Source organism: Pieris napi, chromosome Z (genome assembly GCF_905475465.1).
Source record: "Pieris napi chromosome Z, ilPieNapi1.2, whole genome shotgun sequence".
NCBI lineage: Eukaryota > Metazoa > Arthropoda > Insecta > Lepidoptera > Pieridae > Pieris > Pieris napi.
Window position 1 is genome coordinate 13,817,439 of NC_062259.1, and position 15,399 is coordinate 13,832,837.

Genomic DNA, 15,399 nt, shown 5'->3' on the forward strand with positions numbered 1-15,399 from the left:
ACTTCTTGTAAACTAGATTTGGATGAAAACGAATTTTAAATTTATTTTGCTAGCAACCCGAAGATAATGTAGTTTTGGTTTTGGTGTGTATCTATTTTATTCTTATTTTATCAATTTCTGCGAAAGTGAAAATTCAGTATTATATAATTATTGTCTCAGTGTAACTTTCTACTACTACTACTTTCTTTTTTAAATTATTTACTGATAAAACGAGAGAAATATTCTGCTTAAATCTTGCCTAGTCTGTTGTAAAGTTATCCATATCTTACAATCTCTGTAAACTTGTGTAGAAAGTATACTATCTGTGGTGGAAAGTAGGTTGAAATCTGCCAACTGCCAGCTGGGCGGATCCGAAATATTTATATTTTTTAATTACTTAAATTTATATTACAGCGTCGCTTACAAAAATTGCGTTGTTATTAATTTATTAATAAAATTGTGAAAAGTTTTTAGTTACATAGCGGGCATAATAAGTTATATGTAAGTATTAAAAGTTTTTTATTTGGTATATTTGCTAGTATTGAAAGAGGAGAATTATAGGAATATGTTACTATACTTAACTCACCACATTAAAATCCACGCCTACAGCATTCATGTATATTTTTTATAAGTCTGAATTAAATGTCTAAATCTTTGTAATTTAGTTGAAATTTCCCGATTTCCATTGAATTGTTGCAAAAACTTATTGGTCTGAACATTCCTTTTATGGTAAAGAATATCAGTAGTTAAAATCCTCCTTCTGTTTATATAGCGACACGACACACTTACACGACAATGTTTTTATTCTATTTTCCATGATAACGAACACCTTTATATCTTACCTGTATTTTAACACCTGTAAATTATTACTAATTGAATAATAAAAAATGTCTTTAAATTTATATATCTCATAAGACAAAGTGAGAAATAAAAAAAAAATTTATGATTCTGATACTGTTAATGAACAGTAAAAAAGACTACCTTTGACGGTTTTGTTATCTTAATTAACGGGTGCAACAAATTAAAGAATAACAAGCCATATGCCTATAACTTTTTTATTATACTCCTTAACCAACATTAACCAATAATAAAAAAAGTAATATTATAATTGTATAAACATAGCTTTTAGATCTAAAATCTCATAGATAAACACATATTTTAATTCTGCTGGTCATCTAGTGTAGTAGTTAGTAGTCTAATTCCTTATTTATAGTTATCAATCAAATTAATCACAAGTGTACATTGTGTTACCTATGTGAATAAATGATTTTTGAATTGAATTGAATATGGAACATTGAAAAAAATGTTCCTAAGATTAGTGCATTTAACTATTAAACTCACATTATTTTATATGTGAATATTTTTGAGGTATAGTATTACCTATGAATTAATTATTACTACAGTGGCATTGCATAATTTGATTTATTTTGTTGTGTCAGCTACCACACACATGCATATGTGCGTGGTATCTGGCATAGTCATGTTATGTCCATTATCTGTCTGTCCTCCATTAGATCAAGCACATTATTAACATGTGAAAAATATAAATAAATCTACATAAAGGGAATTTCGAAGATCTTAATTTAGGTGCTCTTGATTAAAACCATTTTCTTAAATTATTTCCTTAAAAAAACAAACAATATAAAGCTTAGAAAATGTTTGCTTCATCTCTAGATATAATTTGAAATACAACAAAGTACTATAGTTTTTGTCATTATAACTGTTGATTTCTAATTTTTGCATTCCAATTATCTACATGTATGAAAGTTTTATGTTAAAACTATAATAAATATTGTAAATATTGACACATATAATTAATGACTGCGACTTGGATCCTAATTGGCAAAAAAATTGATAAGAGTAAAAAAATTAATTGATTGACTTAGTTCTGAATGTATGGAGGTGCTATGCAGTTATATGCCATACAAGTATTATAGTTCCCCACACATTGGATTGAGAATATAATCTTAATAGGGAATGTAGGAACGCTTAGTAAATTTACACCTCGACTGATATTGCGTGACCACAATGACTATAACAGTAGCTGCCGCGGAAATATCAGAGAAAAAGCTACGAAAAATTAATTGGCTTGAGAGGTGCCGAGCTATCAATCCGTCACACTCGGTCTTGATACGTGTGAGTGAAACAAATGCACTCAGGTCGATGTACGCCGTGAGTGACACGATCTCACCGGCGCAAACTCTGCACGCGGATGTTTCAATTTCACAAAAGCACATTTTTTAACTTTTATTCTTAATAGAGTAAAAATATTTGAAATATGAATGATATTACAGACAATTAGAAGGAAATCCATTTACGATAATAGTTTTTCTAATGTCTAATAATTGCTGCATTATGAAAATTATTTTATGACTCAAATATCATTACGGTGGTTCATTTTGCTATCGGTGCTAGCGTTAACAGATTAAGCAGAGTTATAGAACACATTTTTATATACGGTTACTTTTTATTAGTAGGGGTGAGTTTTTAATTATTAATTTTTTACTTATCATTTGCAATATTACGCTTCGCGATGCAAAAGCCTTGTCAAAAGGTGGGTCACATGTTATGGTATTTTTCATAATAGTTATATGTGTGTTTACGTCTTGAATAAATTTAATGAAATAGTTGCAAAAACACTTAAGCAATATACGGGTTAATTATGAATGTTGTACGTATAACGTATTATTGCGCTGCCATTGCAATTGTATTCACATTTTTAGTTATTGCGATATTTATGTTGCTTTGCATTTCACATTTATTGTTTATGAAATGAATTTATAGCTGGCGATTATCAAAACTACTGTACAAGTCAACTAAGAATATTTTGGTTGCGTTGTACTAATGTACGTTATTATATTGATAAATTCCTTGTGGGTGCGATACCCACGTACCCCGTAGGTTCAAGTTTCTATTCCTTTTCGATTCTGTCGTGTTGTACAACATGTATTCTAGTTATTGTATTTATGGAGTCTAAAATAAGAGCCAAGAAAATTACATACATGTTTTAGGGGCATCTGTAAGTTAAAAGTATAGTTTTTAAGAATCCAACAAAACAACATGTTCAGATCTAATTTTTGTTTACTCTTGCTTAAAATCCAGTGCACCATTGTTACAATTTTTTAATTCATGTATTATGATAAGCCCGGTTATGATACATAAGACGAATATTATCAAAAAAACCGGAGGCCGAGGTCCATATAAGGTTGAAGCGCCACTTGATATTAAATTTGAATAATCTTCATTCTTGTACAGCTGCTAATAGAATATAGCAATGGGCAGGTCCACGGTTAATTACGTCATCCTACCTATCCTACCAGCCTCGATAATGCGACGTAAAAGAAAAAAATTACATTCCCATTCAATGGTAGTTGTTAAAATGTGTAAGTCTGACGAATATGAATTTTCAAGTCCCTTTTTATTACTAAACAATAATATTGCTATGCTGACGCGAAATCTGTGATTCATATTTAATACCGTGTCCGCGTGTCGAGACTGTGTTGGTAGGGCTCTTTGTTAAACCTTAGGCATCATTTATCTGACACAGTTGGACGTACACTATGCGATGAACACATCCTTTTCATTGAGGCTCGGTGCGACTGGTTGCAAAGGGCAATATAAAGCTATGGTGTATTTGAGTCATACAGGCCCTTGTTAGATTCCGTTAAATTATAAGTAGATATGGTAACGTTGTGCTCCCTGCAATTCCGATTTAATGAACAACGGTACTCTCAGAGTTCAATAAGAGTAAACGGTGACTTTTATTGCCTTAGTTCCTTTAGTCAAGCTTTACTAATGGGCATTAAATTATAAGGCACGGTTTCATAAAATATATATATTCTACTTAAAAAAAATAAACTTCAAAAACAATTACAAAATCATACTATTAAATGTAACCACACATATATACGTATTACCATAGCAAAAATATTTCCTCAAATGTGATTACTACTGATAGTAAATAAAAGCCATTTACCAGCCAGTTATTGATTTGGTTTTTTTTCCCTAGTTAATGAGCGAGCCAGTGGCCGCAGTCACGCGTACGGGTCTCGCTGCTACTGAAGGTAAGTTCAAATTTACCAGTTTTTACCAGCACTTTTGCGTATCGATTATTTAGTAATCTAATTTCTAAAAGCTAGGTTGTAGAGGCGTCCTATTTCTTTATTTCGCAGTACAGAACTACTTAAATAGTTCATTGTAGTGTAAAATCACAAAAACTTTGACCGCGTGATGTAACACCGGTGAGTCACAAACTTGTATTAAGCCACGCAAAGTAATCTTAATAAAGTTACTTTGGTCTAACTTCGATCAGATAGACGCGATCTACCAATAATTATTATACTATTGGACATATTACGGGCTTATTTACTTTTTTATTGATAATAGTGGTTAGAAAAATTAAAAAATGTCTATATTTATTGACATTACCATCTCAGAGAGTGAATACGATTGTTATTTCTTTATCAATTTACATATGAATATATGACCGACCGTAGGCCGTATCAAGATTGATTTAAAAGCGTGAATTTTTTGTTTTATATCCTGTATTTTCGGTCCTTATATTCTTATTAAATAAACGGCTATTCGTTGTAAGTCCTGGATTTCCACCTTTTCTTTTAGTTAAATTCATTACAATAGCTATTTAGTCTTAGATTATAATATGACATTTAATAAAACGTATGTAAATACATAAATAAAAATAAAACAAAATTTAACAATGCAACGAGTTAAGGATTGGCAGAAATGGCAATGGAAGTGTATTTCACATGGTAAGAGAAGAAAGGAAAAATTGACAGAGAAGGTAACAGAGTGATAGGTACCCAAAATAAGGAAAGAATAGCAAAGGAAGCGAGGTGAATATTTATAGGCTGTTCAGTTTAACAAACAATTAATTACTACAAGCAAGTTCAGGCCTCAGGAACGCCGCTCCTTAATGTTGATAAACCATAAATTCACAAACAACGTGGCTAATAATTAAATTACTTTATTACAAGTTCATACATACATAAAAACATTATCGAAGGATTTTGTTCGTTTAATCTTTAGAAGTTATCGTTACTGTAATGAATTAACAATATAAATTGGAAAAATTATAAAAGAAAAGAGAAGTCACGTCTACAATATACTCAATAGTGTACTCGCACTCTATCCTCTATCAATCACAAAACTACACATTATTTAGGCAGACGTATATTTATATTTCACAGAAAAAGGTAAGGTGCGTAACACAACTAACACACTCTCTTCGCTTATCTTTTATCTCGCTTATCTTTATCGTTTGGTAGTTCTGTTTGACACCAACAAACAACAACAACCCGAGACTTGGTTTCTTCCCCAATTTATTAAATTTGGGCAACTAAACTATTTTAATAAGTCATTAGTGCTCTTTAACTGCTCCACCAATAAATTTTAATTTATTGCAATTAATGTAAAGGTTACTATCGATATTTTAAAACTTGATACAGATGTTATTTTCCATAGTCATTTTCTTCCCCCATAATTCTAAAAAGAAAGATATTTATTTGCCTCAATTTACTATACATATTATAAAATGTTTGTTCTTACTCTTGAATTCTCTGAATTCCTTGTATAGTTGACGGAAATCTTTAATGTTTTTGTTAAAATTCTCATTCACGATTTTGAAATCTTTGTTCGGAACCAACATGAATAATGATATTTTGATTTTTATTGAGTTGCATAAACAAAATTTGTGCGTTCGATTATTCTGATTACTTGGCGTATTTTCATCTCATAATATTATTTATCGGATCATTCACACTACTAAACCAATCTAGAGAATGTATCGCCTCTAATATTTCTCTTTCTTCTAGCAACTATCGCAAGTTGCAACGTTTTAACGCGTTCTTGGAGCAAAGGTTATGCGATTCGAGTCGACTTCCCCTTAAGGCTGAAGCAGTATGAGTAGCAAAAGCCTCGATACAGTGTTTTAGTCTAGCGGGACACGTGTGAATATAGTCCATTAAATAGTTACGGCCTTCACGCTCAGTACGCGGTCAGCCGGTGGATAACTTTCACATACAGACTGTATATGTTGTGTTGTTTACGCACATAATAGCCACGTCTTTATTGTGTGTGTGTGTGTGGGCCTCGGTGACTAATTACGATGGACGATAAAGATCTTTGATTTACATTAATTGAGTGATGCGAGTATTTAATGAAATTTACGGTATACGGTAATTAGGAACCGGTTGGCTCTTTCAGGCATAGTAGCTAACCATAGAAGCAAAATAGTTTCAAAACATTCAAGTTGTTTTATACTTAATAGAATTATAAAAGTATATTTATGAAAATTGTCTGAAATATTTTAATTTGACGTCAGAGAAAACCGTGGTTTATTAAACGTGGTTAACCAATGAACGGTCCCTTCGCCGTACTGTAGAGGTAGGGTCCTACTAAATGTAGTCGTAGAACATTTAACTTTTATTTTAAATATATAAATAAACGATATTTGTTTCGATCTAGTCCCCCACCCCTGAATGCGGTGGTATATATAAAGTTTTGTCTGCAGACGCAGCCAAGACAAAGTGGATGAATAATGAAATTGGCTGTGGATCACACTTCTCCATCGACTAAGCCGCCAATTACCGAAACGGAAGAGGTTAAAGATAGCCCGATCCCATCACCTGACTTTTCAGTCATTCGCGTACATGGGAGTGCTTCGCCTCCACCCATAGATTCGGAATACTCTGAGATCTCGACTGAAAATAAAGTTACGCCTAAACCAGGTGAATGTCCTATTTTAGCTCTTTGACTTAAATGTTTTGCCCAAATTTTTCTTCTTTTCGTGCCTATTTTCATCCTTCGCGACTAAGCTAAACATTTTTATCTTATAGTGCCATTTCCGCGGTACTGTTGTATATATACCATATAGTACTCCTATAAGAACCGCAATTAAATAATTGTGGTTCTTATAGTGGTGGTATAACTTTAACACTAACGCGGTGATTATATTATCTTTCATATGTAAAAGCTTAAACTATTTCAATGCTTTAGAACCAAGGTTCGTTAAACTCAGAGATAATTTTATCAATTAAGTTGATCCTGCACTTAGTCTGATGCATATGTTTCTGCTTCAAGTGTTACTCAAACGAAAATAAGAAATTGCAGCAAAGATCCAGTTTATAAAATCTATATTAACAGTTTTAAACAGGCCTTAAGAACTCGAAAAACTCCTCATGTAAAGTCATTAATACTAATAAGTATTAGCTGCCATTAATTTACTAACACCTCATTTGTTTAATATTATGAATGATTATTAGAATTTAATAATATAATTATTGTTTTTAATTAAGTTGATCAGGTATGGTTTTTTCCAAGGGTCGCTGCTCTGTTTATTTAACCGTTATTTGCACACTGAATCACTGATTACTGAGGGCATGCCTACTCCTTATAATGTCTATTTTACTACATTCGACGATGAGTATCAATTGTGTGTGATAGTGGTCGCCGAAAAGGGAGAGGGACTGCCGACGCCCGACCGGGCTTTACTCGCCAAACTGGAGGAGGCCAACAGAAAGATCGAGGCGGACTCAAAGTGCCCCTCGCTCAACGCAGCCAGCAGAAAAAACTCTGAAACATCACTCGCATCAGGTTAGTGTTGTTCTCACACACCACGAGAGCACGAAAGGATTGCTTTCTATAGATATAAAAAATTGTTATATTTTTGATGAAAGAGAAAAAGACATATTTTACATATACATAAGTATTCAACCAATACAAGCATACACATTTCGTACTATTTAGGTTACACGGAGTCGTAAAAGGCAATCTTAACGAACGTTTATTATATTTCTCCTTTACATAACATTGAGCCTTTCCCACAAAGTAATTATTGCGTCATCGTGGCACCCGATGCGTGAACATAAACTATTCGATTTTAACTATATTTAAGTATTATATTATTTGAGACTTTGCTATAAATCATATAAACAACTAGTATACCCTGATTTATATATGTATTACTTACCAAAAAATACATACAAAACATACAAACGAAGCTCACATAATTCACAAAGCACATAATTCAATCGATAAATTCCCAATAGGTTTTAAATAAATTTTATAACGCCCATACTCGTCACAAACAATCCACTTTACGATGAAGAGGAGAGGAACCTGTGGTAGGAAAGCAGGTATCAAGGCTAACAACCGAGGCTCTAAACTCTTCACCCACTGCTGCGCTCTCATTATTAAAAAAGACTCAAGTTTGTTAGTTTTCTGCCAACAAAGATCCTTTTGTCGTGTCTCCTCAATTTGAAGGCGTTCTCCTTAGTACGTCACACAGCCTCAGTATGTTTGGGGTTGGCATTTCGAAAGAAGTCCAAAAAAACCTACTTATTATTTTAGATTTTTATAAATGACCTCCCATTCTTTGCCAATAAGCTACATGAGATAGTGTTGTTTGTTGATGACACCCCACTATTATTAAGCGTGAAAATACAAATATGTTGGATAATGTAATCAATAAAAATGCTATCCCACAAATTAAAGAACACGTAATGACGGTTTTTGGAAAACTATTTTATTAGGTATAACATTAGAGTACAATTGATCTCTTCAAAAAAGTTCGGCAGTTCACTGTTAAGGACTCAGCCAAAATTTTCTATCATAGTTATTTTTACAGCGTATCGTCCGGGCTCTGTTTTAGGGCACTGCTGCGGTTGTTACATCCATGTTTGGGCTGCAAAGCGGGTTTTTCGAGGGATTTATTGCTTTTGTTCACGGGAGTCGATTCGTTATAAGTTTAAAGAACGAAACATAATGACGCTAGCTGGTCAATTATATGTTACGAAGACGGGTTGAATGAAATGTCTCGATTTATCCACAACTTAGAGACGTATTCAGCATGCTGAAATGTCGTTTATGACTGTTCTTAGAGGGGTACGCGTTTATTGTATTTATCAGTGACAATATTGTGCGTTTATTAGTGTATTTATAGTGCAATCAAATTCCTCTTTCATTAATTTTAGGTAAAGGGTTTATCTAAAAATGAAAAGTTTGTTAATTTATTACTATGACATTTTGTTTCAATATGTCTACTGAAGCATGGAGTAATGGTTGCACTTCCTTACCAAAGCTTAAGCCTTGTAAACCAAAGACGGCGGCGGAGAGTTTCAGTCGCCAGTTCTTTTCGCCTGCCTTACGCCATTGATTACGGAACTTGGGACGTTCATAAGTGTACATAGTTGCCAATTTGATAAAATAATTTTTGATTAGATTTACTGCCGATGCATGGCACGACAATGACAAATGTTTCTGACAACGGTGATAGTTGTCCAGAACATAAAATCATAATTTAATCTGATATTGCATGATACGCCTACTTCTCCTGGCATTATTGTTATCTTTACCATTTCTTAAACTTTAATATAGGTAAATCTCTTATCATTTCCAGTGAGTGCCAAGAATTCCCTAAAGGAACTTCGTTAGGTAGTAGAAGGGAAAGTATATATATGTTTTTAAAAGTTAAATAAAATTTCTTAGATAAATAAAGCTTCTCTAAACAAAGAGTACTTTCTCGATCATAAGTGTTATTTCGTAAGGACACAATAATACGCAATATTAGCTAAACATTATCTAAAGATAATAGCAGTTATCGCGTTCTGAGTCCACTCTCATCTCATAGACAATATCCGTGTTAGATGGCAGAGAGAGAAGACGGACTCACAAATTCGTTTGAGCTATATTTTTCAAATATTATAAACAATTTGCTTGGTATGTATTATCCTTGCTAGACCTGTTAATTAAAACAATCAATTTTGAAGCAAAACATTTAATTAAAAATAAATTTGCTTGTGTATTACGTTGGTTGGTGAAGTCCATTCTTAGGTGAGACAATTTAAAAATATATTGTTAACAAACAAATCTTCCTCAACTAGCTCTAGCTAAAAAAATGCGCGTATTGCAGCAGACGAAGTGAAACACGCGTAACTTTTCTAGCAACGTCGAGTCAGGAAGATACGCGAGTGGCAGGTAGCAGCGAAGAAGAGATATGGATTCTCTGGGGCAGGATTGTCAGTAATTGGGAGACCGAGTGGCGAAGACGCAACCAGTTTGTGAGAGATCTGGTTAGAAGAGGTGTTCCACATCACTTCCGAGGCATCGTGTGGCAGCTATTGGCCGGGGTTGAATGCTCTCCGGAAAAGAAGCAGTATGCCTCGTATATTAAGGTAACTTTTATATTTTCACGTTTTAAAGATTAATTACATTTTTGGTATGCAAGTTTGTACTAGTATTTATTTACAGGCGAAGTCAGCGTGTGAAAAGGTGATTAGGCGCGACATCGCGCGCACTTATCCGGAACATGACTTCTTCAAGGAAAAAGATGGCTTGGGCCAAGAGGCTCTCTTCAATGTGATGAAGGCGTATTCCCTCCATGACAGGGAAGTGGGATATTGCCAAGGCTCAGGATTCATAGTTGGACTTCTATTGATGCAGGTCAGTAGAAAAATCCTTGCGAAAAGGTGCACATACGCTTCTTTGATGTTACGACCGTAGTGATGAAAAGAAAACTCACTTAAACATAAATATCTATCAGATGCCGGAGGAAGAGGCGTTTGCGGTTCTCGTGAAGATTATGCAGCAGCACAAAATGCGAGACATGTTCAAGCCAAGTATGGCGGAACTAGGACTCTGCATGTACCAATTGGAAAACTTGTTGCAGGAAATCTTACCTGATTTACACGTTCACTTTCAGTCACAGGTATTGTTGTGATAATTATGTTTATTTACTGTTGTCTAATATTAGTAAGAGAAAAACACAGTTAGCAATAATAATGGAACAAAAAGTAATAAATTATCTCCACAGAGTTTCAGCACATCGATATACGCCAGTAGCTGGTTCCTCACTCTTTTCACGACCAACCTGTCTCTGCCTTTGGCCTGTCGCATCATGGACGTCTTCCTCTCCGAAGGGATAGAGGTGGTGTTTAAGGTAGCACTGGCGCTTCTCACGCTCGGAAAGGAACATCTTCTGTCCTTGGACATGGAAAACCTTCTCAAGGTGCGGATCTATAAAGCGGCATGTTCCTTAACTTGGCTCATTCAAATTCAAAAATTTAAATGAAATAAAATTAATTACTTCCAGTATATTCAAAAAGAATTGCCGGCGAAAGCCGACGCAGACCACGACGCATTTATGGAATTAGCGTACTCCATAAAAGTGAACCCGAAAAAGATGAAAAAGCTCGAAAAGGAGTACACCGTGATAAAAACAAAAGAACAGAGCGACATTGCTGTTTTGAGAGTGAGTTGTGTTTCGTTTCGTTATGCGTCACACACCGATTTGTGTCTAGGCCAAATTTAATCTTGATTAAACTTTTTTTCAGTGCCTGCGTGAAGAGAACCGTATCTTGAAGAAGCGCATGCAATTCCTAGAACAGGAGTGTTCGGAGTTGGCGGCTCGCTTAGTTCGGGGCCAAGTGGACCGAGCTCACGGAGAGGAAGAGACCTTCGCGCTAGAGAGGGAGCTGCACGCCCTGCGTTGTGCCAACCTCGACGCTCAGCAGGCGTTGGCCGACGCTCACGAAGAGATACGCTCCTTAGAAGTCACTCTGGCGGAGGTAATCTTAGCGGGAATATGTTTTTATATTACAGGAATGACGAAAGATTATAGGGATAGTAGCGAAGCGATTCAGGATAATATGTCACCTGGCAAAGGCATCAATTGACCGTCAATTAACGAAGCTTTGATCCAAAAATGCATAACGTGCCAAATGCCAGGAAACGAATATCCGTATAAACAGAGGACTTTAATACATTGCTTATGTAAGGTATTTCAGAAAAGATGTAACAAGTCCGAAAGTGAATTAAAAGAATTCTGAAGTCTTGAGAGTAATGGAAGAAAATACTAGGGAAGTGAAGAAGAAGAACAGACCATGATATGCAACAAAATATAAAAAGTGTAAATTTCCTTCAGATAAGAACTCGATGATCCGATTAGTAAGTGAGATCAGCACCTTACCGATAGTTTCGTTTGTGGACGATACAAAACAAAACCCGAGCCAAACAAAATACAAGGCAAGACGAATGAGGTAATTGGAGATGTTCCACAAATAAATAAAGAATATTAAGGAAAACCAAGAGTTGGTAAAATCGGCGTGATAATATCCCAGAGGTGTAGTAAAAATTGAGTTATGAGCAATGTAGTGGAAACTGAAGGAGCTGAACGGAGAAAATGAGTAGGCTAATCAGGGATATATCTCCAAGTGAGAATCAGAGGCGGAGGTCGCAACTGTTGGACTAACTTCGTATACACGTAATTAATAGGGCTTGAATAGAGGTGGTTGACTTATTAGTATACACTTTGGCTGAGTTATTTACGTGGAAATAAATAAATATTTATCTCTGCACGTAACACGCAAAAAGTGAATCGATGTTCCAGTGCAACTCCCGCCAATCGTCCCTGGAGGGCGGGGAGGGGAGCGAGGGAGGAGAGGGCGGCTCCGGCGACAAAGAAGAACTGGCGCGATGTCTGCAGCAGGAGCTGGTGAGGGCTAAGCTGCAGCTCGCCGAACGAGAGGCGGCCGAGAGGGAGCTGGCCGCGAGATTGGCCGACTTGGAGAACGACAACAAGCTGCTGCGGAAGCAGACCGTCGACAACAACGTCGCGCATCTGCAGGTACCTAGTGTTGCCCTCTTAGTGGCGCGCCTTCGCCTCAAAGCGTTCACTAACTAAAATCTAAATTGTTTCGCAGGACGAACTGATAGCGGTGAAATTGCGGGAGGCGGAAGCCAATCTCTCCCTGAAGGAATTGCGGCAGCGCGTCACCGAGCTCGCCGACGCGTGGCGGCGACATCTGCAGGTATCGACGCGAACGACGACGTGTCCAAGCTCGAGGGACGGGGGTCTTACCGAGTCTATTTATCGTCAGGAACACCGGGCCGAGGCGGCGGCGGTGGCTGCTCCTTCGGTAGTGTCGGACCTCATGGCCACGCCCAAGAAATTGCTTCGAGCGTGGGAGGGTCGCGCCGCCGACGCCCACAGGGTGGAAGACGAGTTGATGACTACCCGCATCCGGGAAGTCGAAGCCCTCACCGAGCTCAAGGAACTGAGGCTTAAGGTGCGTAAGTCGTGTCCGACGGGAGCTCCGGAGCTCTGGTTACTTCGCTCGACGACGAGATCTATTACCGATTGTGCGAATGTTGGGCAGGAAATGGAGCTGAGCGCTCAGGTGCAGGTGTCGAGTAACCAATTGCGTCGCCAAGACGAGGAGGCCAGCGCTCTGAGAGAGGCCCTCGATGCAGCTCTGGCTCGCGAGAGGGCGCTCATCGCGAGGCAGCGTGAGTTCCAGCACAAGTACGAAGACCTCGCGGGCAAGGTTCGTCTCGACCCGTTCCCGTTCTTTGTCGGGACGGTCGAAGACGACCGTGACGATCGCGTTTAAATTTTCAGGCGAAATACGAATCGATGCAGGCGTCGATCAAGAACATGGAAGTCTCACAACGGATCGCCGAGCTGGAGAACGAGCTCTCCGAGTGTAAGATGAAGGTGAGGCTCTCGTCGCGAAGCCGCTCCTCACTGAACTCGGTCATTAAACACTCCCGACGTCGCTTTCAGACGGAGGTGATGGCCGCGGAGGGGGAGCTGAGGAACCACAACTCGGACGACTCGGAGCGAGTTCGCGAGCTGCAGGAGCAGGTCGCCGAGTTGCACGCCGAGGTAAATGTCGATAGCGCTTCACGCGGAGCGCCTCGTTAGCGCCCCTCTGACGCTTCCGACCGACAGACTTGTAAATAATTTTGCCGACCGCTACCCTCGTCCGCCCTCCCGAAGCTCCGTTCTCTCGAACCGAGAGATGGCGAGCTTCGGGAGCGTCGGCGTTGACCGTTCACTGGCTTAACTGAATCGTTGCCTGCGCAGTTTCACCCGAACGACTCCGCGGCGAAGGGTCTCCCTCGGAAGTGGCTCAAGTAAGTGGACGCGTGCACCTTGTCGTAGCTAGAGGATTTCGAGTTTCGATTTTTCGCTAAATATATAAATAGACGATGACGGCGACGCGCGTTTGGGCCATTCGACCTGTCGATTATCATTCATACATTGGCCAAACGCAAAAAACGGTCCGACGAAACTCCAAGAACGCGAGCGTCGACGGGCGAAGATATTTAAGAGCAGGCTACGTCATTGTCAATTCGATCGTTTCGTGTCGCGCGATCGACGTGAAGAAATCGATATTTTTAATCATCGATTTGGACAAATCGACGATGGCGTAGCATGCTCGGCCTGACGACCGGCCCTTCGCGGCCGATCCGCCCGACCGTCGACGATATTCCGACATTTTTATTTATAAATTTATATGAAGGTCTGCGCTCGCTCGTCTCCGTCGCGTCGCGTTAGCTACGTTTAGTCACGCATGAGACGAACTGTCGACTGTTGTGTAGTGATGTTTGAACGTTTTGTAGTCGTATGCGTATATAGTCTAGAGAAGGTCGCGCGGAGCGACGCTTCTTGATCGGCGCTGCGATATCGCGATTAACACCGACGTTGTCTTCACAGGTTATGAGGCTGGAGGCGTGGAAGGCGCGAACCCTCGGGCTCGCGCCCCTCCGCGGCGCCTCGCCTGAGGAGGACCCAGAGGAGGACGACGGACCGAAGCCCGCCCAGCGAAGGAGATCCTCCGCCTCGAGGCCGCCTTCGGACGTCGAGGACACGTAGCGCGACCGCCTCTCCCGCGGACGGATTGGGTCTCGACGTACTTAACACGCTCGACGCGTGAAGCGACCCGTGTTGTTCGCTTTGTCACGTGGCAATATCGTATTTAGAATAGATGTTAAGTAGGTCATCGCTGTTAAATCATGTTTTTATACGAATCAAATATTTATTTAGCGGAGGGAGACGCCTCTCTTCGCCTCTCGCGTCTCCTTTCGATAGTTTATTTAACTTTAGCTGTGGTAGTGATCAGTAGTTCTCTCGCGTGAGTGGCGAGACTATCAAATGTCTAGTTATTAACGAATGCTATTAACGAATTTAACTATTTTATACGAAGCGACTGACGGTATTCCTCGCTTTGAGAGGACGATCTCTCTCTCAGTATTTAACCTTATCTATAAGACGAGTCAATTGATCCTTTTCTCTGTTTTTTAATTACGTAATATTTTCTCGACCGAACTCAAAGCTTCTCTTCCTATATATATATCGGTTTCGTAACCGTTCTGACCGCATTTGTCGTTTGCGAAAATGTACCTACATTCCGTTCGGCTCAAAGTTAAGTTAGCGAGCGTTATATTTAAGTTTTAACATTCAAAGAGTCTCCGACACTTGTTATATCGAAATTATTTAATTTTAATTTAAATTACATCAATAAACTTACTATTTAACAAAATGTTTTACTCTCCCGCGAGCGCTCGACGAAGCCGCACGTGGGTCTGTCGAATGAGACTTGTCCGGCGGTGACGTTGCAC

At 38.4% G+C, this 15,399-nt stretch overlaps 1 protein-coding gene across 4 annotated transcripts; it reads left to right on the plus strand.

The window, feature by feature from the left end:
• Positions 1-295: 295 nt before the first annotated feature.
• LOC125062572 (ecotropic viral integration site 5 ortholog) lies at positions 296-15,315 on the plus strand. 4 transcript variants are annotated; one of them, XM_047668580.1, is made up of 18 exons: positions 298-480; positions 3,989-4,043; positions 6,509-6,725; positions 7,441-7,590; positions 9,940-10,169; positions 10,246-10,437; positions 10,538-10,702; positions 10,808-11,002; positions 11,087-11,245; positions 11,328-11,561; positions 12,383-12,619; positions 12,696-12,803; positions 12,873-13,061; positions 13,152-13,319; positions 13,394-13,489; positions 13,559-13,660; positions 13,862-13,911; positions 14,495-14,638. In XM_047668580.1, exons 3-18 carry the CDS (start codon positions 6,536-6,538, stop codon positions 14,499-14,501), a joined length of 2,472 nt encoding a protein of 823 aa, XP_047524536.1. In that variant the 5' UTR covers positions 298-480; positions 3,989-4,043; positions 6,509-6,535; the 3' UTR covers positions 14,502-14,638. The 4 variants fall into 4 exon arrangements, with proteins under 4 accessions (XP_047524537.1, XP_047524533.1, XP_047524536.1 ...); XM_047668577.1 differs by lacking the exon at positions 13,862-13,911 and having other exon boundaries at positions 297-480; positions 14,495-15,315; XM_047668581.1 differs by lacking the exons at positions 6,509-6,725; positions 13,862-13,911 and having other exon boundaries at positions 296-480; positions 14,495-15,315.
• Positions 15,316-15,399: the final 84 nt, after the last annotated feature.